This window comes from Poecilia reticulata, chromosome 8, assembly GCF_904066995.2.
Source record: "Poecilia reticulata chromosome 8, P_reticulata-male-v2, whole genome shotgun sequence".
Classification (NCBI taxonomy): domain Eukaryota; kingdom Metazoa; phylum Chordata; class Actinopteri; order Cyprinodontiformes; family Poeciliidae; genus Poecilia; species Poecilia reticulata.
In genome coordinates, this window is record NC_088837.1 from 14,912,297 (window position 1) to 14,937,823 (window position 25,527).

The window sequence follows — 25,527 nt, forward strand, 5'->3', positions numbered from 1 at the left end:
CAGTTCATGCGGCATACTGTAAGCCTTTCTTACAGTGGCCGCCGTACTTTCTGTTTTAATACAAGCTTATATGAAGTTTTTCCATGGACTATTTCTGAGTTATTAGGATAATAAGTCATCTGATTGTGTCTCTGTTGTGTTCATCTGAATGGTTTAAAGGGCTGCTTTCAGTGCCGTTCCATCTTAACCTTAACAGACATAAACGTGCAGTAAATAAATCGATTTTCAATCAGTCTTTTGCACCAAAGCATTAATAATAATAAACACGTTTTATTATTATAAAACACTGCAAACGAAAGGTGGTGGAGGGCCGCACTGGGTTAGCTCGGGGAATCTCATCTGTCCGTTGTATCAATCAACTCCAAACTCTTCTTTGTTCTGTCACAATTATCGATTTATTAATTTTGATTATCAGCTCCAAACTTGCGAGACTGACCACCCGCTCTCCTGCTTCCCCATACACAGAGCCAGCAGCCAGTAACCTTCCCATTCATACTGAATGACAGACACGCCAACATCGACACGCCCACCACCAGGTGTCAAAGCCGCGCTCCTGTCATATCAGTAATTACTTATTCCATATGGCTCTTATAGAGCTCAGTTTTTGTTATTTTAACTCTTTGGCAGAAACCTTTTTTTTGGCCACGTTCTTCATGTATTTTCTAAAATGTAATTTTTTGATCAGTCGGTTCTGTAAAGTTCTTGTCACGTGAATCCTGGATAGTTTTCACACCAAACATTTTGTAGAACTAATTTAGTTTCTAGAATCATTATTTAACTCCTTGTTGAACTTAAGTACTAGTTAGTTACTCCTTCTCCACTAGAGGGAGCTCTAACACAGCCCATTTATAGAGAGGCAGGTACTTCCTGTAACATACAGCTGAACCAGCAGTTGTTAGACATAAACATAGCGACAAAAAAGAAAAAAAAGAAACAAACAAAAAAGCAAAATTATTTGGTAGAACAACTGTAGAGAAAACATGACAGATTCAGTTCTGTCAGATTCAGATGGAGTGACAGATTCACATACGTAGCTGAACATAGACAACAACATCAGTAGCCTACAGGCTAACAAGCTTTATGCGCTGTATTGTTATTAGCTAGTCATCTTTAAGCTAACATTACCTGCATCCAACAGTATTACTCAACTCAATCTGTCAGTTTGGAGAAAAACTGTTTAAAGTTCTTTGCGTTTTGCTGGTTTGCTGCCATGATTCTAACACACCTACGTAGCTCTACACAGGAGCAGCAGGTCTCGTTGCTGCTGCACAGGTGTAAATCCAGCGCGAGCGTCTCAGCGCTCATGTTGCGTTTGAAGGCAGCACGAATAAACAGGTTACGATGTGTTAACAACAGATTAAACAGTTTTAACTGCTGAAAAAAGTGACAGCGGGCTTCCAGTGCAGGGGGCGGGGGCGCACATTGACTTTGTGGGCGGGCAATGTCCGCCCATGCCACCGGGCATGGAAATGGGGTTAAAACATGAATCTGAGGGTTCCCCCCCCCCACCTCATTCATCGCGCAATGGCACTCCGACCCCCCTTGGGGGCACGCCCCACACGTTGGAAACCACTGCCTGAACCACTGCCTTAAGTGATGCACATAGGTTAAGTAGGTGTGGCCAATGCAGAGCCAACCTATAGGTGAAGCAACACTCCAGAGAACATGGAGACTTTGAAGGATTTTGGTTTCTTTCTTTTCTCCAGTCCTACCACTGTACTTGGAGTAGGTCTCCTTTTGATCATCCTTTATTTGGTGACTGTTGGTTCTTCCTCCAGAGAAACGGGTAAAGAACCTCCAGGACCGAAGCCTCTGCCTCTGCTTGGCAACCTGCTGCAGCTTGATCTCCAGAGACCCTACAAAACCCTGTGTGAGGTGGGCTCTGACTAAAGCTGCTATGTAATATTTCTGCAACATGTATAAGCCTGTTTATACGATGATCCTGGATTCAGATATCAAACCTGTGACCACCTCCACAAGGCCTCCAGATGTGGGTTATGCTTTGTCCCTGTGCCACCACAGCACCCCTGAATAATACATATTTTGCTGTTAACAAGAAAGCACAGAGTTTTCCCCAAACTTTTGCTGAAAGTGAAATAAGATCTTCGTTCAAATTAAATCAATCAATCAATCAATCAATCAATCAATCAATCAATCAATCAATCAATCAATCAATCAATCAATCAATCAATCAATCAATCAATCAATCAAAATTTATTTGTATAGCACATTTCAGCAGCAAGGCATTTCAAAGTGCTTTACATCAATAAACACAAAAATACATCTCACATCTCACAATGACATTTTATGAATAATCTATGTATCTTGTGACTATCTGATTCAATTTATGAAACAAACATAAAATTATTTGCAAGTACAACTGTAGAGGAAACATGACAGATTCAGTTCTGTCAGATTCAGGGGCACACAGCTGACTTTGTGGTCGGCCAATGTCCGCCCATGCCACCGGGCATGGAAATGGGGTTAATACATAAACCTGAGAGGTTTTTGTCCCCCTTCATTCATCGCGCGATGACACTGCGTCCCACCTAGGGGCATGCCCCACACTTTGGGAACCACTGCCTGAACCACTGCCTTAAGTGATGCACATAGGTTAAGTATGTGTGGCCAATGCAGAGCCAACATATAGTTGAAGCAACACTCCCACAGGAACATAAAGTCCTCTCTGTCTGAGCTGTTAATTCAGACCAGGAGATTGTAAGCAGCTGATGGCATGGAGACTTTGAAGGATTTTGGTTTCTTTTTCTCCAGTCCTACCACTGTACTTGGAGTAGGCCTCCTTTTGATTGTCCTTTATTTGGTGACTGTTGGTTCTTCCTCCAGAAAAACGGGTAAGGAACCTCAGGACCGAAGCCTTCCTCTGCTTGGCAACCTGCTGCAGCTTGATCTCCAGAGACCCTACAAAACACTGTGTGAGGTGGGCTCTGACTAAAGCTGCTATGTAATTTTCTGCAATGTATAAACCTGTTTGATCTTGTTTCATTTTCTTCTCTGTTTTCATCCACTCAGCTTTCCAAGAAACATGGGTCTGTGTTTACTATTTATCTTGGACCAAAAGAGTGGTTGTTCTCGCGGGTACAGGGCAGCAAGAGGCTCTGGTCAGCTATGCAGACGAGTTTGGAGAAGAGAAATCCCACTATATTTGATGAAATAAACAAAGGACATGGTAATATAAGAATTAACATATAAAGCTTTGTAACAGTATGGACAGTACTGAAACTTCTTCTCAAGTACACACCAGCTTCATGGAATTTCATTGTATTTTATGTGAGACTGAGAAAATAGTGCATAATTTGGAAACAGATGAAAATTCTGTTTTTTTCAACAAATGAAATCTGATATGTTGTCATCCATTTTTAATCAGGGTTTTTGGGTTACTGTAAACATCTACAGTAGAAACTGAACAGAAATTTCTACAAAATAGCTGAAGCTCAGTCAGACTCTGTCAGTAAACATCAGTTTTGAAGCTGTGCTAAAGATTCTTAATGGAAGTCAGTGACTTTCTTTTCACAGTGACTTTTTTTAGTGACCCTCCTGCATGTCTCCGATTTTCTCAAATGAGTTGTCAATCTTTGCAGCTCCTCCGGTGTTTAAATTACATTTATTTAAGGTGGGTGGCCATATTTTGTAGCAGATCTTCCAAACTCCACACATTTTTTAGACAATTCAACAGTTATCTGTGAGATATTTGTAGCTTAGGAAATTTTTTACAAACTTCATCACAACTTCATATCTGTAATGTGTTCTTTTGTCTTTCACACCATACAGCTTTGTCTAATCTTAATAATTACATAACTTCTGAAAGACATTGGCTGCAGTTGATTTCATTATAGTGTGTCACTGTAAAAAGATTGCATACAAATGCAGATATAGTTGTTCCCTTTCCTCTGTGCATTAAGCTCCACTTCAATCAAAGCCGAAGTAGATAAATAGTCTGAAATTTGTTTCTGTAAGTTTACAAGATGTTAAAAAGTCTAAGAGGTATGGATACCTTTCCAAAGCACAGTATTCATAAAGGATGTTTTATCGTTTTCTTAACAATCATTATACTTGCAAATGCATCATTCACAATCACAAATTGATTTTTATTTCTGTGTACTGTATAAGGAATTGTGTTTTCAAATGGAGAAACATGGAAAGAGATGCGTCGTTTTGCCATCGACACCCTCAGAGACTTTGGGATGGGGAAGAGAGTTGCAGAGGAGAAAATCTTAGAGGAGTGTGGACACCTAATTCAAGTGTTTGAGAGTTATAAAGGTATAACATGATGCTGTGTTTCTCTAAGAAACAGACACATAAAACTCATATTTAAATGATTTAATCATTGTTGCAGTGGTCTAATTCACATTCCTTTGTAAGTTAAGTGTCCTCAAAAGTTAAAAACATGACTTTTGCTCCACAGGGAAACCATTTAACACATCACATCTAGTAAATTATGCAACATCCAACATCGTCTCCTCAATAGTGTTTGGAAGCAGATTTGAATACGATGATCCTCGATTCAGAAACCTGGTTAGTCGGGTCAATGAGAATATGAGTCTGTTTGGCACTGCAGGAATTCAGGTGAGCTTAATGTTTCACTTAAGCAACTTTGTTAACGATGCATTGGGAGCCAAAGAGAGACTTCAGCAGAGTTTATTGGTGAATGTTATCTACATGAAAGGCAGAGACTTAAATTATTGTCTGAAGTCCAAACACTGAGCTTACAGATGCAAATATTTTACATGCATAAAAATACCTCAAAGTTTAAAACTAAATTGCCATAAAAGACAAATTTTGGATTTTGTGATTTTACAATCACATCCTTGATTTTATTTTGTTTCTTGGGGTTTTATGTGAAAGACCAACACAATATGGTGCACAAAATGTGAGGTGTAAGAATGAGCAGATATATAGTTTTAAAATGGTTTTACATGTAAAGATTTTGCATCTTTCTCTATTTATCTCTAATAAGTCTTCTTCAAGGATTGTCCTTTTTTAGCTCCATCCATCTGTAAATCAACTACCTGTCCTTGCTGTGTATCACTGCAGGGTCTTGCTGCCAATAAGAAGTTGTTATTGTTATTGTTGCTGATATTAATGTTCCACCACATTTAGCATATAGAACTCTTAAAGCTGCTTTCCAACAAGACTTTGCTCAAGTTCATTTTGTCTCTTTTAAAATAACTTAAATATTATTGATCTTTTAAAAATGTATTTTTCTTAATTTAAAGCTCTACAATATGTTTCCTCGGCTGGTCAGATGGATAAAAAACCGTCAGGTGATTTTAAAAAATGCTGAGATGACAATCAGAGATGTGAAGAAATTAATGCAGAAACTGAAGGCGACACTCAACCCTCAGACATGCAGAGGACTGGTGGACAGTTTTCTGATTCGAAAGCAGAAAGAAGAGGCAAGGCAACACAAATCTATTTTAAAGAATAATGGCAACACCAAACACATTGTCTCATGTATATTTCCTTCCAGGACTCTTGTGTCAAAACACTCAGTTCACTGAGGAGAATCTGATATTTACAGTGGTACACGTGTTTGCTGCTGGAACCGACACCACAGCTGCATCAGTGAGGTGGGGTTTGCTGCTCATGGCAAAGTTTCCACACATTCAGGGTAAGAAAGAGGAGAACATATCTGGGATGGTTTATCTACATCTAGAAAACATGATTTTCAGCATGTTTTCTACGTTTAAATGTGCTAGTAGTGCTATAGTGCCTTGCCAAAACATCCGCAACCCTTATTTATTTTTTAAAAATATTTTATTAAATTCAGGGTAAAAAGATACAATGACATGTTTAATTTTTTTCTTTCTATTTTCAGCAATAGATTTTTAACAGGTGTTGATATGTTACATTTTGAAGGCAGGACAGTTGTATTAAAGCTGTGCTAAAGATTCTTAATGGAATCTTTGGCAATGTTTCAATATCTGAAACATTGCCAATATGTTTCAGATATTGGCAATGGATGTTTATAACGATTATGTGATAAACTCCACAAGTGACATAGTCCTTATTTTAAGATGTATATTGATTATTTGGATGTTCTGAATCGACATGAGCAGAAATAATCTCTACATGAAAACATTGTATGCTTTAAATCCTGGTCGGAGCAAATGATTTCCTAGTTTACCTTTTCAGGGGCCAACATTCAATTGAGCTTGGCCTTCAGTAAAGTTCACAGAGCTTTAATGGTTGATCTGCAAAGAGGAAAAACAAAGCTTCACATAAACTTTAACGTTAGGTTCTTATTTTGGGTTAACATTTTGACTTTAGACATAAAGACAAATACAAGGTTTAAAGATTTCCATCAACTCTGGTATTATACAGGGAGAAACTGTTAACCATTAGGTTTGGTTAAACTGTGCATTTTGCATTGTCATTGAGGTGACTGTGATCCACAGAGGGAGAACTGTTGATCATTTCCTTCTTGTTTACTGCGACCAGGTTCAGGAGGAGCTGACCAGGGTGGTTGGAAACCGAGAGGTTCATGTGGAAGACCGTAAAAATCTGCCATACACGGATGCTGTCGTCCACGAGATACAGCGGTTTGGTAACATTACTCCTTTGTCGGCCCCACACAAAACCAGTCGAGATGTTACGTTTCAGGGATACTTCATTAAAGAGGTGAGCAAGTGGAAAATATTTCTAGGATTCCAACAAACAATATATTCCAGATTACAGATTAATGATGATCCTGCTCATACTTTTGTGTTCAGGGAACTACTGTGATTCCCCTCCTTGCATCTGTTCTGAATGATGAGAGTGAATGGGAGAGCCCTCACATCTTCAACCCTTCTCACTTTTTGGACAAGGAGGGGAGATTTATCAAGAGAGATGCCTTTCTACCATTTTCTGCAGGTAGAACAATTGTCTTTTTTTTGTTTTAATCAGATACACTCTATCAGACATTGCTGGATTAAAATATGTTAAATTTATGTTAACTTTTTTTTTTCTTGCAGGTCGCAGGGTGTGTCTTGGAGAGAGTCTGGCAAGGATGGAGATTTTCCTCTTCTTCACTTCACTCCTTCAACGTTTTCGTTTCATGCCTCCACCTGGAGTTTCTGAAGATGATCTGGATCTGACTCCAGCAGTGGGAATGACCATCCATCCTTCTCCTCATGAGCTCTGTGCCCTCAGTCGGCAGTGAAGAATGAATTAAAATATTAAAGTTTTTCCAGTCATAATAAATCATTTAAAATATCTTAGTTCCTCTGAGGGTGTTTTTTATTCCAGATTCAAGGTACCTTTTTAAAATAGTCTTTAATCTGGTATTAAACATATTTTTGATTAAGCCCACCTTTCTATTAAAAATGTTTTATGTTGATCTAATGTGGTATTTTAATTTTAAATTGTGTACTTGTTAGTTCCAAGAAGAAAATAGCACCATCTAACTGAAATAAAGGCTTGAAAATCTGTGTGGTTAATCTATAATACTAATACAAAAGACAGCTACTAGTATTCATAGAAAGTCTCAACCGCTGCTGTGTACTCCTGTAAGTGTGCCATCGACATGAACAGTTATGTTGTTCGTCACAACCATGTGTCAACTCCATAACTGAAATTTAAAAAATTTTATGACATTTTGTGTAATAAATGGTTCCTTTTCATATACTGTAAAGATTTCATGGACCTGATGAGCTACAATATGGCCTCCTTCAGAATAACATCATATAAAATGAGGTAGTTTGGTATTTTGACAACTTAATCAGCTTTTAACTGATGGCGTCACTCTTTCAGTGAGTGTTGACAAATCTCACTTGTATGTGCAGTTCATTCATTTTAATGTATTTTACATAAATTGCATTACTTCACATGTATCAAGTTTTTCTTTTTACTCACTAGTTTATCACCACCTTCAGTTCTGCATCAACTCTGTTATGCACTGTCAACTCCGTCAGATGGACTTCTTGTTTTTTGTTTTAAATAATATTTCTTTTGTTTTTTGAGAAGCATTTGTTTGTAAAACTGAGTAAAAATATCACTAATAGGGTCATTAAAAATTATATTTATTTTTGTCAGATGGTGATGACAAAGTTCTGGAACAGGTCCATTAAAAATGTAAGCCTGCACCTTGGCATCTTTACATTTCCAAAACATTATTTGTCATATTCAATACATAAGCTTGAGGAATAATTAAGTTTTTTGGGGGTGTGGGGGGTTTACTTCTGATGGTTTTGATTCTCCTCCTTCATATTAAGCGTTAAGGTTATAAAACTGTAGTCTTGTTCTTTTAAGTTGCTTTTGGTGTAATTGCTTCTTTCTCTCCCAAGATTTCAGCAGTCAACATTCTATCCTGTTACTGGAAGTACCTTATATTATTAAATAATTACTCTTTCTGGATCAAAATCAGACTTTTATTTGTTAAACAGGTCAAAGTTATGAAAATTAACTGTTTGTGTTGGATTTTCTGTTGATACAAGACAAAAATATACAGATCCGTGATTTGTTTTAAATTGTAGCCAAGTTAAATCAGAGGAATTCAACAAAACTTCCAAACCTGTCAAGCTATTGCTGTAAGTATTGCCTGATAATGAACCTCGGAAATAAATTTATTAAAAACAGCTACTTTTATATTAGTAGTCCTAAAAATGTACCTTACACCACATTGCTACAGCAAATTAAAAGAAACACAAGTTTAAGGTTCTTTTGGAGGACTGAGCCTGGTGTTATCTAAGGACCTTCCACCTTAATGCTACTGAGCGGCTGATTGTGTGGAGAGGAGCTCATGACCTGCTGGGTAGACCCGCTGCAGTCCGTGAAAGTCCTCACAGAGATATCTGCTGCTTTGCTCTCCGGCGTTCTGAACGACTGAGTGTGTGTGTGGTTGTACGAGGAGACGTATGACTGTGTGTAGGGTGCCAGGAGGGCTTGACTGTTTTGCTGTTGATACGCAGCTGGATACGTTTGTGACTGAGAGGAAGTGTGAGTAAGAGGAAGACTGTCTGCGTTGCTACATGGTGGAAACCCGTTTATGCTTGGTGGGCTCATCCCTGGAACCTTAAAAGCCTCTACGCTTTCTAATCTCTCTAAAGAGTTGTAGCCCGGCTGAGTCTGGCCGCACTGAGAGAACGTGCCTTGACTAAAAGTGTACGTTTCTTGGCCGAAAGAGGTAGTGGCAGAGGCTGCTGGTAAAGACGATGGCGAGGGAGTTTTGTTGAGCCGCTGCGGGGTTCTGCTACAGAGTCCTGCTTTAGAGGAAAGTGTTTGGAGAGTGCTGAGGATCTGCTTCTGAATCTGTGTCTGCTGTGACTGCTCCCTTTCCAGGCGGCACTGCTGCTCTACCATCATCTTCACTGCCAGGCCCAGGCTGCGAACCTCAGAGCCCAGGGTCTGGATCTGGTCCTGCAAGCTGCCTCTTGCTCTGGTGTCCTGGACCACCGACGGTGGATTTGAATTCCCCTCGCTGCGAGAAGCGGCACCTTGAGTCCTGGGGGACGGCAGACGAATAACGGTTCCCGGAGCGGAGGATGTCAAAGGCGCTGGCGGTCGATTAGGAAGGCGAATCCCGACACGCGGAGGAGGATGAAGGGAGCGGACGCTCGTTCCTGGTCTCTGTACAGCAAAGCGCCGAGGGGAACCATTATGCCCAGGTTGCTCCTCCATAACAGTCTGAAATAATAAAAACACTATATTTAGGAGTGGCTATGGCGGAACCTTCAAAAAAGGACTGTTCAGACTTTTTTTTTTACTGTCACTTCTCTCTCGGATGATGCTATTGTGTTGAAGCTATTTGATAATAAACACACGTTTTAGATAAAAACTAAAGTAAAACATAATATACAGGAGCAGGAACAGCATTGCTTTTAGGCTTTTTAAAGTTTGTCGGGATCACACCTTTTCAGTGGTCAGGTCATAGGTTTCTGGCTGCGGTGGTAGAGCGCTGCTTAAATCTGAACTTTGAACACCAGCCTGATCTCTCCTTAACAACGCCGCCATCTGGTGGAATGACTGGTAAATGTGAAAAGTATTAAAAAAACCCAACTACTTTAACAATCTAAACAGTTTTAAAGCAATTGAGAAATTTTTTAATTGAGAAAACTTTGTAGGTACCTTTGTCCTATGTGACAATGCTCTGTCCAAAAGTCTTTTTCGAGCTGCTAGAATTGAACTGGTGGCTGGGGAAGGTGTAACTCTTCTTCTCAGGAATGCTCCAGAAGCCGTTAACGTGGAAGACATGTCTGAACTTGTGTCTGACCTCGTTACAGGTGGCTGGGTCGCCCTTTGCTGGCCATGCTGTGCAAGTGAAGTGACACTAACAATCTGAATGTCGTTTTCTTCCTTATTTCCAACGGACTGCTGCTCCGGCCTGCTAGCCTCCCCAGATCCAGAGGAATTTGAGGTGGTCTCTGAAGTGACGGATGCCTGTTTGGAGAAGTCAGCTGGAGCTGCATACTCAGTGCGATGAGGCCCGTCCCTCATCAGGTTCTGAAGGTGAATGTTGCTCCACCTCTCCTGCAATGCCCCAACTTGACCTTGAGCTGTTTGCGCCAAAGTGCTACCTCCAGCCTCCAGAGGTCTAACCCTCCCTGGTGGTCTACCCTGGAACTCCCTCAGGTACAGGTAGATGGCTTGAGCGGACACCTTGATGTTCTCCAGCTCCAGCACAGCTTTGATTTTGCGGAAACTGAGACCAGCCTTCCGCAGCTCCACCACTTTGTGTTTGGCAGCATCGTCTAGTCGACCCATGCTTGTTCAGTCTAGATAAATCCCCAGTTCAGCTGACAATCACTACAAGAGTCAGAAAATGAAAGAAGTTAGTAACAGTTTATGTTTTTAAAGCACACTGTTGTCTTGCATTGTATTTACTGTAAGTACATCTTTAAACAACAAAAGTGCTTTTTGAAGAATATCAAGTCCCATCATGTTTTTGAAGAATGCCTGTTGCTTTGTTGTGCACAGTCCGTGTAAATTGGGATAAAGCGTGTAGAATTCAGTGTTTTTTAATGAGCCAGAACAGAGTACTTTATTATTGCCCTACTGTCCACAACAACTTTATCTCTTTTCGTTGTAATTATGAGGTAAAAAGTTAATAAACCTCACAGTCTATTTTGGGCAATCATATATTTGCTGAAATGAGCAGAAAACAAACCAGAGTATGTCAGATGAATGCACTGCGAGCTTGACCTTCGATTGTGCTGACTGAGTGTCTGCACAGGGTATCACATATCTCATTAGGGTGTAGCCACCGCTGCAACATTATAATAAGAATTGTGTTGACTCTGCAGAACACATGTTCCTCCACAGATAATCTATCAGATTCAAATCAGGACTTTGGCTGGGCCACTCAAATGACTAATTTACTTCCAGTTTAAAGACATTTAGGTAAAATTTAAAGATTACTTGAAGTCTAAATCAGTTAGGGTCTCATTACTTAACTGCATATGCTGGCTGGCTATGGTATAATAATACATTCTTGTTAAAGTTAACTACTACTAAAGTGTGGTAGATCTTTGAAGTATGTGTGGATAATTGTCATAATTTCATCTACTTCCCTATTCTTATTTAAATGTTTGAATAAATAGCTTTCCAGTACCAAAACATTGTTGTTGGACTTATTTTAGAAGGAATGCCTGTGGCTCAGTTATCACTAGTCAAAGGCTTAGTGTAACATCCTTAAAGGCCGTCTTTTAAGGATGTTTGATTCTTTCAATAATTTAAGGAAATCTCTGGCACTATTCGATTAAAATAAGATTATTGTTTTGCATCTAGCTCTTCACTATGTTTATGTGTTTGTTCTGTTTTTGCATAAGATTATATTAAACAAAGTAAAAGAAAAGTGAAACTGAACCAAATATTGTGCATGACATTGCACTTCAACTTCTTCCTTTTTTCTAATTTGTAATCTTTACAGTAAATAGAACAGAAGTTCAACATTAATCAGCTTCCCTCAAAAAAGCACCTTTGAAACTTGTCATGCTTTATGTCTTCAGTTGAGACATCTTAAGAAACTCTTTTCAATGACACATGTTCAACAAGATTTATTGCTCACAGAGGCAAGAATCAAACAGTATGGGTTGAGATTTTAGTTCACTTATGAGTTATGTTCTAATCTCACGTTGGTTATAATTTTTCATGGATAAAGGGCCTTGTAAAAGTAGTCATGCTCCTTTCACGTTTTCTCATACTAAAAAAACTGTGATGTACTTTATAAGGCTTTCAAATGTAAGAGCAGCACTGACTAGTGCATAATTGTAAAGTGGAAGGAAAATTATGGGTGGAATCTTACTTTTAGTAAATATAAATCTGAAAAGTATGGCCTCAAATATACTTAACCCTTTCAACTGAACCCCCCTAATAACAAAATAAATACAGTATTGTGGCGGATACAATGTATATATTGTGGTGGATACAATGTATATATTTCACACCAGAATGTATGCTTTTATTTTGAAGGAGAGAAGGTGAGGTGTGAAGTGACCAACAGTTGTTGTTCATTCCATTTTTGGTTTTTTCTTGGAAGACATTGAGAATTAAACAAGACTCAAATCTTTTTCGTCTTTTTCTGCTGACTTCCACAGGCTTCAGATTTAACAAGTGAGGAAAAAGTTTTAACTTAAAGAAAACTTTGAACAAGTGAGCAGTTATGCTAGCCTAACTGTTGCTAGCCTTCTATTGACTTTAACCTTAGCATGTGCTGCGCAGTTTGGTGTGTTTTGGTTCCGTTAGCACTAAAACAGGTCAACCCGCACACCAAGTCATCAGTAGAGCAGCTGTTTAAATCAGTTAATCAACCACCCGCGGTTGTCAGGCGAAAACTTAATAATTACAATATAGACATCAAGACTATATTGTAACAGACTGGATGTTCTGTTTAGTGTTTTTGGTTCTTTTTGTGTGGGAAATGTTTGATTTTGATGTTGATTCCCCTGATCCGTAATCTCTGCTCTATCCGCTCGTTGAGTTGTTGTTTCTCGGTTGCCATGGCAACGGTCGTGTGTAATGCCGACACAGAGTGAGAAAAGGCAGAATAGAAGTTATTGGAGCTATTTTTTCTTTATTTCTTTATCCATTTGAATTTTCTTACTTTATTCTTAAATTTCTAATTTTGTACTATTTCTAGAGTTTATTTGTAGGTTGATAATTGTTGATATTAAGTGGCTTGATGGAACTTTTATTGGATGTGTGGCTTGGCAAACAATCAGAAGTGGTTTTGTCTAGTTTGGTTCTTCACCTGTTTATCAGCTTCATTGTACCTTTATTGTGGTGCACTGCAGCCGCTGCAATTCCTAAAAGTTAAACAAGCGACAAAAACTGAACTAATCCCTCTGTTCGCAAAACGTGGAGATATTTATAACAATCATCAAACTACAGCTCTTACAGCATATTTAAATAAAACGATTGACCAATATAAATAGAAATTCACCCATGCTTGCATCTTGACAGAACTAACAGAAACTAAACTGTTTATAGATTTGTGTCATGGAGAATTTATCAAACATCAGTTTTCTAATCTTTATTTTAAGTCGTATTTAATAGATATATCTAATAACAAATGATGGCACTACTAATATTTTCATGACAGATTTCTGCTTGTCCTGATTTGGGATAAAATGGTTTTCTGGACACAATGAATCACATAGCGACCAATAGGCACTGTCCAGTCCAGTAATGCATATCAATTAGCAGGCGTATGAAAGACGTAAAAGTAATTAACTATTAAGAAATTGTATTTAAGCCTCGGTGCTACATGAAGCTCATTTTGAAACAATGCAAGTTAAAACAATATTTTGTATATATACTGCCACCCCTGAAAAAACCCCTGCCCCCCTCTTGCCACCCCATAAATATTTTTCTAGATCCGCCCCTGCCCACAGGAACATAAAGTCCTCTCTGTCTTAGCTGTTAATTCAGACCAGGAGATTGTAAGCAGCTGATGGCATGGAGACTTTGAAGGATTTTGGTTTCTTTCTTTTCTCCAGTCCTACCACTGTACTTGGTGTAGGCCTCCTTTTGATTGGCCTTTATTTGGTGACTGTTGGTTCTTCCTCCAGAAAAACGGGTAAAGAACCTCCAGGACCGAAGCCTCTGCCTCTGCTTGGCAACCTGCTGCAGCTTGATCTCCAGAGACCCTACAAAACACTGTGTGAGGTGGGCTCTGACTAAAGCTGCTATGTAATATTTCTGCAACATGTATAAACTTGTTTGATCTCTGTTTCATTTTCCTCTCCTGTTTTCATCCACTCAGCTTTCCAAGAAACATGGGTCTGTGTTTACTATTTATCTTGGACCAAAAAAAGTGGTTGTTCTCGCCGGGTACAGGGCAGTCAGAGAGGCTCTGGTCGGCTATGGAGACGAATTTGGAGAAAGAGAAATCGCACCTATATTTGATGAAATAAACAAAGGACATGGTAAGATAAGAAATTAAAATTTAACAAGCTTTGTAACACTATGGACAGTACTGAAACTTTCATTGTAATTTTATGTGAGACTGAAGAAAATAGTGCATAATTTGGAAACAGAAGAAAAATTCTGTTTTTTCAAGAAATGAAAATCTGATAATGTTGTCATCCATTTTTAATCAGTTTTTTTTGGGACGCAGCTACCAGTGTTAAACATCTAGAAACTGAACAGAAATTTCTACAAAATAGCTGAAGCTCAGTCAGACTCTGTCAGTAAACATCAATTTTGAAGCTGTGCTAAAGATTCTCAAAGGAAGTCAGTGACTTTCTTTTCACAGTGACTTTTTTTAGTGACCCTCCTGCATGTCTCAGATTTTCTCAAATGAGTTGTCAATCTTTGCAGCTCCTCCGGTGTTTAAATTACATTTATTTAAGGTGGGTGACCATATTTTGTAGCAGATCTTCCAAACTCCACACATTTTTTAGACATTTCAACAGTTATCTGTGAGATATTTGTAGCTTAGGATAATTTGTACAAACTTCATTACAACTTCATGTCTGTAATGTGTTCTTTTGTCTTTCACACCATTAGACAGCTTCTTCTAATCTTAATAATTACATAACTTCTGAAAGACATTGGCTGCAGTTGATTTCATTACAGTGTGTCACTGTAAAAAGACCTCAATCAAAGCCAAAGTAGATAAATAGACTGGCATTTGTTTCTGTAACTTTACAACACGTTGAAAAGTCTAAGAGGTATCAATACTTTTCCAAAGCACAGTACTCATAAAAGTTGTTTTATCATTTCTTAACAATCATTGTACTTGCAAATGCATGATTTACAATCACGAACTGATTTTTATTTCTGTTACTGTATAAGGAATCCTGTTTTCAAATGGAGAAACATGGAAAGAGATGCGTCGTTTTGCCATCAACACCCTCAAAGACTTTGGGATGGGGAAGAGAGTTGCAGAGGAGAAAATCTTAGAGGAGTGTGGACACCTCATTCAAGTGTTTGAGAGTTATAAAGGTATAACATGATGCTGTGTTTATCTAAGAAATAGACACATAAAATTCTTCACTCATATGGTTTAATCATTGTTGTGGTGTACTGATTCATATTCCTTTTGTAAGTTACATTTTAATAGCAGACAAGATAAAACAGTAACTCTCTTGCTCCACAGGGAAACCATTTAACACATCCCGTCCAACAAATAATGCAACATCCAACATCATCTCCTCCATTGTGTTTGGAAGCAGATTTGAATACGATGATCCTCGATTCAGAAACCTGGTTAGTCGGGTCAATGAGAATACGAGTCTGTTTGGCACTGCAGGAATTCAGGTGAGCTTAATGTTTCACTTAAGCAACTTTGTAAATGATACACTGGGAGTCAAAGAGAGACTTTAGCAGAGTTTATTGATGAATGTTATCTACATGAAAGGCAGAGACTTAAATTATTGTCTGAAGTCCAAACACTGAGCTTACAGATGCAAATATTTTACATGCATAAAAATACCTCAAAGTTTAAAACTAAATTGCCATGAAAGACAAATTTTGGATTTTGTGATTTTACAATCACATCCTTGATTTTATTTTGTTTCTTGGGGTTTTATGTGAAAGACCAACAGAACGTGGTGCACAAAATGTGAGGTGTAAGAATGAGCAGATTTATAGTTTTAAAATGTTTTTACATGTAACTATTTTGCATCTTTCTCTCTTTATCTCTAATAAGTCTTCTTCAAGGATTGTCCTTTTTTTAGCTCCATCCATCTGTAAATCAACTACCTGTCCTTGCTGTGTTTCACTGCAGGGTCTTTCTGCCAATAAGAAGTTGTTATTGTTGTTGTTGGTGGTTGTAATATGTGGTATATTTCTGATATTAATGTTCCACCACATTTAGCATATAGACCTCTTAAAGCTGCTTTCCAACAAGACTTTACTCTTTGCTCAAGTTCATTTTGACTCTTTTAAAATAACTGATTTAGTATTGATTTTTAAAATGTATTTTTCTTAATTTAAAGCTCTACAATACATTTCCCCTGCTGGTCAGATGGATAAAAAACCGTCAGATGATTTTAAAAAACGCTGAGATGACGATCAGAGATGTGAAGGATTTAATGCAGAAACTGAAAGAGACACTCAACCCTCAGACATGCAGAGGACTGGTGGACTGTTTTCTGATTCGAAAGCAGAAAGAAGAGGCAAGGCAACACAAATCTATTTTTAAAGAATAATGGCAACACCAAACACATTTGTCTCATGTATATTTTCCTTCCAGGACTCTTGTGTCAAAGACACTCAGTTCACTGAGGATAATCTGACATTTACAGTGGTAAACCTGTTTGGTGCTGGAACCGACACCACAGCTGCATCTCTGAGGTGGAGTTTGCTGCTCATGGCAAAGTTTCCACACATTCAGGGTAAGAAAGAGGAGAACATATCTGGGATGGTTTATCTACATCTAGAAAACATGATTTTCAGCATGTTTTCTACGTTTAAATGTTACAGTGTCAGTTCTAGTAGTGCGATAGTGCCTTGCCAAAGCATTTGCAACCCTTATTTATTTTTTTTTATCTTATTAAATTCAGGGTAAAAAGATACAATGACATCTATAATTTTTTCTTTCAGATATTGGCAATGGATGTTTGTAACGATTAATGTGATAAAACTCCACAAAGCGACATAGTCCTTATTTTAAGATGTATATTGATTATTTGGATGTTTTGAATTGACATGAGCAGAAATGATCTCTACATGAAAAACATTGTATCCTTTAAATCCTGGTCGGAGCAAATAATTTCCTAGTTTACCTTTTCAGGGGCCAACATTCAAATTGAGCTTGGCCTTCAGTAAAGTTCACAGAGCTTTAATGGTTGATCTGCAAAGAGGAAAAACAAAGCTTCACATAAACTTTAACGTTAGGTTTTTATTTTGGTTTAACATTTTGACTTAAGACTTAAAGACAAATACAAGGTTTAGAGATTTCCATCAACTCTGGTATTATACAGAGAGAAACTGTTAACCATTAGGTTTGGTTAAACTGTGCATTTTGCATTGTCATTGAGGTGACTGTGATCCACAGAGGGAGAACTGTTGATCATTTCCTTCTTGTTTACTGCAGACCAGGTTCAGGAGGAGCTGACCAGGGTGGTTGGAAACCGAGAGGTTCATGTGGAAGACCGTAAAAATCTACCGTACACGGATGCTGTCGTCCACGAGATACAGCGGTTCAGTAACATTACTCCTTTGTCGGCTCCACACAAAACCAGTCGAGATGTTACCTTTCAGGGATACTTCATTAAAGAGGTGAGCAAGTGGGAAATATTTCTGGGCTTCCAACAAACAATATCTTCCAGATTACAGATTAATGATGATCCTGCTCATACTTTTGTCTTCAGGGAACTACTGTGATTCCCCTCCTTGCATCTGTTCTGTATGATGAGAGTGAATGGGAGAGCCCTCACACCTTCAACCCTTCTCACTTTTTGGACAAGGAGGGAAGATTTATCAAGAGAGATGCCTTTCTACCATTTTCTGCAGGTAGAACAACTCTGTCTTTTTTTTTTTTGTTTTAATCAGATACATTCTATTAGACAAGGCTGGATTAAAATATGTTAAATTTATGTTAACTATTTTTTTTTTCTTGCAGGTCGCAGGGTGTGTCTTGGAGAGAGTCTGGCAAGGATGGAGATTTTCCTCTTCTTCACTTCACTCCTTCAACGTTTTCGTTTCATGCCTCCACCTGGAGTTTCTGAAGATGATCTGGATCTGACTCCAGCAGTGGGATTCACCATCCCTCCTTCTCCTCATGAGCTCTGTGCCCTCAGTCGGCAGTGAAGAATGAATTAAAATATTAAAGTTTTTCCAGTCATAATAAATCATTTAAAATATCTTAGTTCCTTTGAGGGTATTTTTTTTTAGATTCAAAGTACCTGTTTAAAATAGTCTTTAATCTGGTATTAAACATATTTTTGATTAAGCCCACCTTTCTATTAAAAATGTTTTATTTTGATCTAATGTGGTATTTTAATTTTAAATTGTGTACTTATTAGTTCTAAGTAGAAAATGGCACCATCTAACTGAAATAAAGACTTGAAAATCTAACTGTGTGGTTAATCTTTAATACTAATACAAAAGACAGCTACTAGTATTCATAGAAAGTCTCAACCGCTGCTGTGTACTCCTGTAAGTGTATTATCAACATGAACAGTCATGTTGTTCGTCATAATCATGATGCGTCAACTCCATAACTGACAATTTGCAAAATTTGATGACATGTTGTGAAATAAATGCTTAATTTTGGTATACTGTAAAGATTTGATGGAACTGATGAGCTACAATATGGCCTCCTTCAGATTAACATCATATAAAATGAGGTAGTTTGGTATTTTGTCAACAGTTTTTAACTGATGGCGTCACTCTTTCAGTGATAGTGTTGACAAATCTCACTTGTATTTGCAGTTTATTCATTTTAATGTATTTTACATAAATTGCATTACTTCACATGTATCAAGTTTTTCTTTTTACTCACTAGTTTGTCACCACCTTCAGTTCTGCATCAACTCTGTCATGCACTGTCAACTCCGTCAGATGGACTTCTTGTTTTTTGTTTTAAATAATATTTCTTTTGTTTTTGAGAAGCATTTGTTTGTAAAACTGAGTAAAAATATCACTAATAGGGTCATTAAAAATATATTTATTTTTGTCAGATGGTGATGACAAAATTCTGGAACAGGTCCATTAAAAATGTAAGCCTGCACCTTTGCATCTTTACATTTCCAAAACATTATTTGTCATATTTCAATACATAAGCTTGAGGAATAATTAAGGTTTTTGGGGGTGTGGGGGGTTTACCCCTGATGGTTTTGATTCTCCTCCTTCATTTTAAGCGCTAAGGTTATAAAACTGTAGTCTTGTTCTTTTAAGTTGCTTTTGGTGTAATTGCTTCTTTCTCTCCCAAGATTTCAGCAGTCAACATTCCATCCTGTTACTGGAAATACCTCATTATTAAATAATTACTCTTTCTGGATCAAAATCAGACTTTTATTTGTTCAACAGGTCAAAGTTATGAAAATGAACTGTTTGTGTTGTATTTCCTGTTGATACAAGACAAAAATATACAGATCCGTGATTTGTTTTAAATTGTAGCCAAGTTAAATCAGAGGAATTCAACAAAACTTCCAAACCTGTCAAGCTATTGCTGTAAGTATTGCCTGATAATGAACCTCGGAAATAAATTTATTAAAAACAGCTACTTTTATATTAGTAGTCCTAAAAATGTACCTTACACCACATTGCTACAGCAAATTAAAAAAAACACAAGTTTAAGGTTCTTTCGGAGGACTGAGCCTGGTGTTATCTAAGGACCTTCCACCTTAATGCTACTGAGCGGCTGATTGTGTGGAGAGGAGCTCATGACCTGCTGGGTAGACCCGCTGCAGTCCGTGAAAGTCCTCACAGAGATATCTGCTGCTTTGCTCTCCGGCGTTCTGAACGACTGAGTGTGTGTGTGGTTGTACGAGGAGACGTATGACTGTGTGTAGGGTGCCAGGAGGGCTTGACTGTTTTGCTGTTGATACGCAGCTGGATACGTTTGTGACTGAGAGGAAGTGTGAGTAAGAGGAAGACTGTCTGCGTTGCTACATGGTGGAAACCCGTTTATGCTTGGTGGGCTCATCCCTGGAACCTTAAAAGCCTCTACGCTTTCTAATCTCTCTAAAGAGTTGTAGCCCGGCTGAGTCTGGCCGCACTGAGAGAACGTGCCTTGACTAAAAGTGTACGTTTCTTGGCCGAAAGAGGTAGTGGCAGAGGCTGCTGGTAAAGACGATGGCGAGGGAGTTTTGTTGAGCCGCTGCGGGGTTCTGCTACAGAGTCCTGCTTTAGAGGAAAGTGTTTGGAGAGTGCTGAGGATCTGCTTCTGAATCTGAGTCTGCTGTGACTGCTCCCTTTCCAGGCGGCACTGCTGCTCTACCATCATCTTCACTGCCAGGCCCAGGCTGCGAACCTCAGAGCCCAGGGTCTGGATCTGGTCCTGCAAGCTACCTCTTGCTCTGGTGTCCTGGACCACCGACGGTGGATTTGAATTCCCCTCGCTGCGAGAAGCGGCGCCTTGAGTCCTGGGGGACGGCAGACGAATAACGGTTCCCGGAGCGGAGGATGTCAAAGGCGCTGGCGGTCGATTAGGAAGGCGAATCCCGACACGCGGAGGAGGATGAAGGGAGCGGACGCTCGTTCCTGGTCTCTGTACAGCAAAGCGCCGAGGGGAACCATTATGCCCAGGTTGCTCCTCCATAACAGTCTGAAACAATAAAAGCACTATATTTAGGAGTGGCTATGGCAGAACCTTCAAAAAAGGACTGTTCAGACGTTCCGCAGCAGGCCCCGCTGCTGCGGAACGTCCGCCATCTGGAAGGAGGCCCTGCCGCTGCGGAATGTCCGCAGCGGCGGGGCCTGCTGCAGAATGTCCGCCTTCCAGCCAGATGGCGGACATTCCGCAGCAGGCCCCGCTGCTGCGGAACGTCCGCCATCTGGAAGGAGGCCCTGCCGCTGCGGAATGTCCGCAGCGGCGGGGCCTGCTGCAGAATGTCCGCCTTCCAGCCAGATGGCGGACATTCCGCAGCAGGCCCCGCTGCTCGCAAATGGCAGGCAGGACACCTGCCGGACGTCGTCCTGCTGCGAAACGGCAACAGGAGGAGGAGAACTCGCAGCCGGAAGTCAGTACTGCCCGGAAGGAAAAGACAGGTAGGTAACGTAGGTCATTGACTCTTGGAATGAATGAATTAATGAATGAATGAATGAAAGAATTAATGAATGAATGACACACACATACCTGCTCCAGGTACTTGACCCGGTTTGCCTGCTTCTTCAGGGTCTTGGCCTGGACCCTGAGCCTCCTTGCCTGCCGCTGCATCTGACCCTGCAGGACCTGGCAGTTGGCGCAAACGGCCGGCTCGCAGGACGCTCCCTCCCTCATGTCCTCCTCCTCGGGCACGACTTCCAGGTCGAGGGTGGACCTCATGGGCGGATTTGGGTTCGTCGCCCTGAGGTCCCTGAGCTGGGTGACCGTCAGCTCCTTTTTCACACCGTCCACAACCTTTGCGAGCTCACCCGCCTCCATCTCGGGATGGCCCGTCTCGGACAGATGAGTGTCCAGCCGAGAACGGGCGTATCCGCAGCCCTGGATGGGGCAGGTGAGCCCACGAATGTTCACCCTCCGTGAACCGAGGTTGAGGAGGATTTTCCTTTCCTCTGCATTCCTTATGGCATGCTTCGTGATAAGGTGCTTCCCCAGGTACCTGTAGCTGTAAAAGCACAGGGGGCACTCTGCCATAGCTTTAGGGGGGGCCATGATTTCTCTCTATCTGTGGATGAAATATTAAAGATAAATAACACTACTAAATAAAGCTGGTAAGTATCACATCTTTATGTTGGAAAAGGGTGTCAGCTACAGGGTAGCTTGCTACCACCACGTGCGCTAGCTAGCTAGCTAGCTAGCGCACGTGGCAAGCTACCCTGTAGCTAGCTAGCTACAGGGCAGAAAGCCCTGCTGCAAGATGGCCGCCACCGCGCTAGCTAGCCAGCCAGCCAGCCAGCCAGCCAGCCAGCCAGCAAGCAAGCACATGTAAGACGGTTAAAGCTAGCTAGCTAGCTAGCTAGCGCGGTGGCGACCATCTTGCAGCAGAAAGCCCTGCTGCTAGCTAGCTAGCTAGCCAGCCAGCACATGTAAGACGGTTAAACATTCGAAGGATTTATGGTTTAAAAGTTGCATTAACTGAGACTTTACACATTAAAAAAAAAAAAGAAAAAAAAAAGTTGCTTGATAAAAACGTTTTCTAGCTGCTGTGGTGTGGATAGCAGAAACATCCGTTTGCTCCAGGGCTGGAGACTATCATCACCGCCACGTGGTGGGGCCTGCACTAGCAGCTAGCCACCACGTGGAAGTGGTGGTCTCTGTGGCGGCAGCAAGCTACCCTGCGGCCCACACCTTTTTACACACACACACACGGTTAAAAATTCGAATTTATGCTTTAAAAGTTACCTTAACTTGACATGGTATATGTATTAAAGTTGCTTTTTAAACCCGTCTCTATTCTTACTAGAAATAAAAAACTTGGAATGTATGCTTTAAAAGTTACCTTAACTTGACATGGTATATGTATTAAAGTTGCTTTTTAAACAAACCAACCAACCCGTCTCTATTCTCACTGGAAATAAAACACTTACTTACCTTCGATTGTTCCGCTCCTTGGAATGTCTGTAGCTGTCTGTCCCTGTCCAGCACTTAAGTCAGCTGCAGGTTGCTGCACTCTGGTCGTCACCCACCTGTTATCAATTAACAACAGGTGACTCCCTCGGGAGGAGCAAGGGGCGGGACTTCGCCATCCAGCAGCAGCAGCACTGTCTGCTGCGGGATGTTGGCGCCATGATTATGGTCATAAGCCCTGGGAGCACAGAGAACGAGAAGGTCCTCGCTGCAGCATGCAGAAAGGGGCGGGGACGGACCACTGTCAGCCTCATACCTTATATGGAAATGGGACCATTGCACTCCGGAAGTGAAGGGGGCGCTATTTTCCTAATTTCTAGTATAAATACCTTAAAGAAGCGGGTTTGAGATGCCGATTGAAAGAAGTTTGAGAGGGTTCATGTGTTCGGCACACGATCCAAAATGGAAAAGGCGCAAAGTCAGCAAAAGGTATTTTTACCTTCTTTAAAATTTTTATCACATAGTAAATCAATACGCTTTTCTAGATGACGTTGAGCATATAATAAACAGCTGTAGACTATTGAAATGCGTAATTCATAGAAGGTAAGGTTAAATTTAGCATGTAGCATAGCTAATTATTTCCCTGCAGGGCACCATTAGATACAAATAGAAAAGTAAATAAAATGTATAATTGATAAGTGTATTTTATGCTCAAACTTTGTTTTTTATTTTATTTAACAGATCCACGTTTCTATTTGTAACATTCGTAACGGAGAGAAGATTATTCCGTATTGCACGAATGACGGATATTTCTGTCCTCTTTGCTCATACAAAGCCGATGAGTCGTTCAAGGTACAGAATCACATAACAAGAACTGCTACGGTTCAACATAACGGTATGTAAGCTACACTTACACTATCATTTATTTATTTACCTTCTTAACAGTTTTGTAGTTGTTTTTTTTTCATAAAAAGACTAGAAAAGGTTAATCCTTTTTGAAATATGTTTTTAAAAGCACGCCAACATTTCTGGAAAGTCTAACACTTTTTATAAACTAAAAGCTGCCATCATAGGTGGGTGTAGTTCCTCTACTTCATATATTTATAGTAGTAAATAACTGCAAAAACACTAGTAAGAGTAACAGTATTAGGTGATATATCTACTATTAAGTACGGTTTTACTGATCATAATGTGCAGTGTAATATTACCCATTTATTTCTGCAGACATGAATTAAAATGAAGGTATGTGCACTGATAGTTATTTTAAAAATGGAAATTAAAATATTAATATAAGTGAGATGTTATTGTTGGACAATTATAGTTCTTTAGAGCTACCAGACTGCTTATTTCCAATCATTCCTCCGTTCAATGTTTACAGTCAATAGTGTGGGTAAGGCTGTTGTCTTATACATTAATTTGATTGTTAAAGTAATTTAAATTTTCCCTCTTTTCTTGAATGTTCTCTCAAACACCACAGGGATTGCCTAAACAAGGACTGTCCAACAACTGTGGAATGTTTGTAGTGATGGTAACATCCACTTCCTCCCACCATTTTGTTGTATTGTTTGTATAGACATAATCACATTTTTCTCCACAGTATGCTCTCTACTTTGTGATGGAAGCATCATTTGATTTCACGGAGGTAAGGAAACAGATAAGACTGCATGCTTTCTGTTGGAGATGTCATTAAATGCGAACCTGTCATGTCCACAGAATGACATGATGACAATACGAAGATGGTGGACTCTCACTCTCCTGAGAAACTTCCCTGTGAAGTAAGAATAATGGTGCAATATACCACATCATCATACACATAAGTCATTATTTTAAAGAAAATCTTCAATTTGTCCTTTTAAAAGGTCCAAAGAAGAACTACAAAAGGAGAGAAAGCGGAAAAAAGTTCATGAGGGGGCAAATATGAGGTATGGTTTAGTTCAAATTCATCAGTGTGTAGTTTTGAATCATGTAATTTCTATTATGTCCGTTCACAATGCAGTTTTATGCAATGCTTGATTGTTAAATATGAAACAAAATCAGGATAGGACAGTTAAAAAGGTTGAAACTGTTTTGATGTTGTTTGGACTTGGGCTCATCTTTCACTTTCAAAATATCTATATTTTTTACAGACTCTGTGTGCTGATGACCACACCTATGCAAAAGCAACTGAGGCACAAATTGAGGTTAATTTTTAAAATGTACACATAACTATTATTTTTGATTTGTATTTATTTATGTGCAATTGACACTTAAACCAGAAATGATTTTTTTTTTAAACAGGAAAATATATTTTTTGCACATCATTTTTTTATGACAGTAGAGATGGAAAGGGTAAGACACTGAGAGATACAAAGTGTTAATTACTGTTTTATGCTTCTCACCATGCAGGTACAAATGATGCCACCAATTTTGCAGGTAAAGATACATTCATAATCATATGCGTCATAGCCATTATTCTGGTGATAGTCTTGCAATGCACCTGTTTTTCTGTAATTTTCAGATGCCTTTGGATGTACTGGAAGCTGTTCTCCAAGAGGTGATACTAGCACAGGGAGATGCAGCTTACCTCACCTTGGCATTAACCTGCAAGCGCTTTAAAGCCATTGTGTCTGACCCAGTGTTTGGCTGGATGGTAAGAACCTTTGACTTTTTTCCACATAAAAAATGTTAAATTAGATTTAAACTACATGAAATTTATCATTCATTTACAGGTGAGATCAACTGGGGTAAATTTTCAAAGTCATTCAAGGCAGAAAACCGGATTCCTTTTGCAGTTGTTACGTGTTCTTCCTGTAACCGGCAATATAAAGACTGTGTGGGCTTCACTGGAAATGGAAGACGAGGAGATTACCCTCGTTACTACTGTGATGGCAGACCTGGACACTGCCCTGGATGTCAGTACTGAATGCAAGGAGAATAATAGTTGTTTTCCACAGTCTTTCACACATTTCAGTTGTCACACATTGTTC

At 39.5% G+C, this 25,527-nt stretch overlaps 3 protein-coding genes, 1 long non-coding RNA gene and 1 pseudogene across 8 annotated transcripts in view; 3 read left to right on the forward strand and 2 right to left on the reverse strand.

Moving 5' to 3' along the window:
* Positions 1 to 1,663: 1,663 nt before the first annotated feature.
* On the forward strand, positions 1,664 to 7,429 carry LOC108166050 (cytochrome P450 2K4-like; annotated as a pseudogene). Its single transcript, XR_014088641.1, has 10 exons — positions 1,664 to 1,875; positions 3,031 to 3,187; positions 4,129 to 4,278; positions 4,424 to 4,584; positions 5,235 to 5,414; positions 5,489 to 5,629; positions 6,364 to 6,368; positions 6,460 to 6,639; positions 6,732 to 6,873; positions 6,975 to 7,429. The product of XR_014088641.1 is annotated as a cytochrome P450 2K4-like (transcript).
* A 926-nt stretch (positions 7,430 to 8,355) lies between these two features.
* LOC145552553 (uncharacterized) lies at positions 8,356 to 10,843 on the reverse strand. The gene is made up of 3 exons (XM_081610032.1): positions 10,066 to 10,843; positions 9,850 to 9,963; positions 8,356 to 9,624 (listed from the first exon to the last, which is right to left on the reverse strand). Exons 1-3 carry the CDS (start codon positions 10,699 to 10,701, stop codon positions 8,686 to 8,688), a joined length of 1,689 nt encoding a protein of 562 aa, XP_081466158.1. The 5' UTR covers positions 10,702 to 10,843; the 3' UTR covers positions 8,356 to 8,685.
* A 1,689-nt stretch (positions 10,844 to 12,532) lies between these two features.
* On the forward strand, positions 12,533 to 18,248 carry LOC108166049 (cytochrome P450 2K4-like). Of its 2 annotated transcripts, XM_081610034.1 has the most exons (10): positions 12,533 to 12,549; positions 14,007 to 14,103; positions 14,201 to 14,363; positions 15,235 to 15,384; positions 15,539 to 15,699; positions 16,380 to 16,559; positions 16,637 to 16,778; positions 17,480 to 17,664; positions 17,757 to 17,898; positions 18,008 to 18,248. In XM_081610034.1, the coding sequence occupies exons 4-10, from the start codon at positions 15,270 to 15,272 to the stop codon at positions 18,193 to 18,195; spliced, it is 1,113 nt and encodes a 370-aa protein (XP_081466160.1). In that variant the 5' UTR covers positions 12,533 to 12,549; positions 14,007 to 14,103; positions 14,201 to 14,363; positions 15,235 to 15,269; the 3' UTR covers positions 18,196 to 18,248. The 2 variants fall into 2 exon arrangements, with proteins under 2 accessions (XP_081466160.1, XP_081466159.1); XM_081610033.1 differs by lacking the exon at positions 12,533 to 12,549 and having other exon boundaries at positions 13,831 to 14,103.
* Positions 18,249 to 19,387: 1,139 nt separating this feature from the next.
* The window catches only part of LOC145552555 (uncharacterized), a 36,786-nt gene continuing 30,646 nt past the window's right edge, over positions 19,388 to 25,527 (reverse strand). Inside the window, exons 2-4 of one of the 2 annotated variants that reach the window (XM_081610041.1) lie at positions 22,586 to 22,680; positions 21,188 to 21,719; positions 19,388 to 20,656 (exon numbers count right to left, since the gene is read on the reverse strand). In XM_081610041.1, coding sequence (XP_081466167.1) covers positions 19,718 to 20,656; positions 21,188 to 21,706 — 1,458 coding nt within the window. In that variant the 5' untranslated portion in view covers positions 21,707 to 21,719; positions 22,586 to 22,680 and the 3' untranslated portion in view covers positions 19,388 to 19,717. The remainder of the gene's footprint in view (positions 20,657 to 21,187; positions 21,720 to 22,585; positions 22,681 to 25,527) is intronic. The other variant, XM_081610042.1, reaches the window with a different exon arrangement.
* LOC103461598 (uncharacterized) lies at positions 22,935 to 25,178 on the forward strand. 2 transcript variants are annotated; one of them, XR_014088644.1, is made up of 8 exons: positions 22,935 to 23,050; positions 23,303 to 23,456; positions 24,039 to 24,089; positions 24,159 to 24,203; positions 24,275 to 24,336; positions 24,421 to 24,741; positions 24,947 to 24,973; positions 25,059 to 25,178. It is a non-coding gene; the product is annotated as an uncharacterized LOC103461598 (long non-coding RNA). The 2 variants fall into 2 exon arrangements; XR_014088643.1 differs by having other exon boundaries at positions 24,039 to 24,203.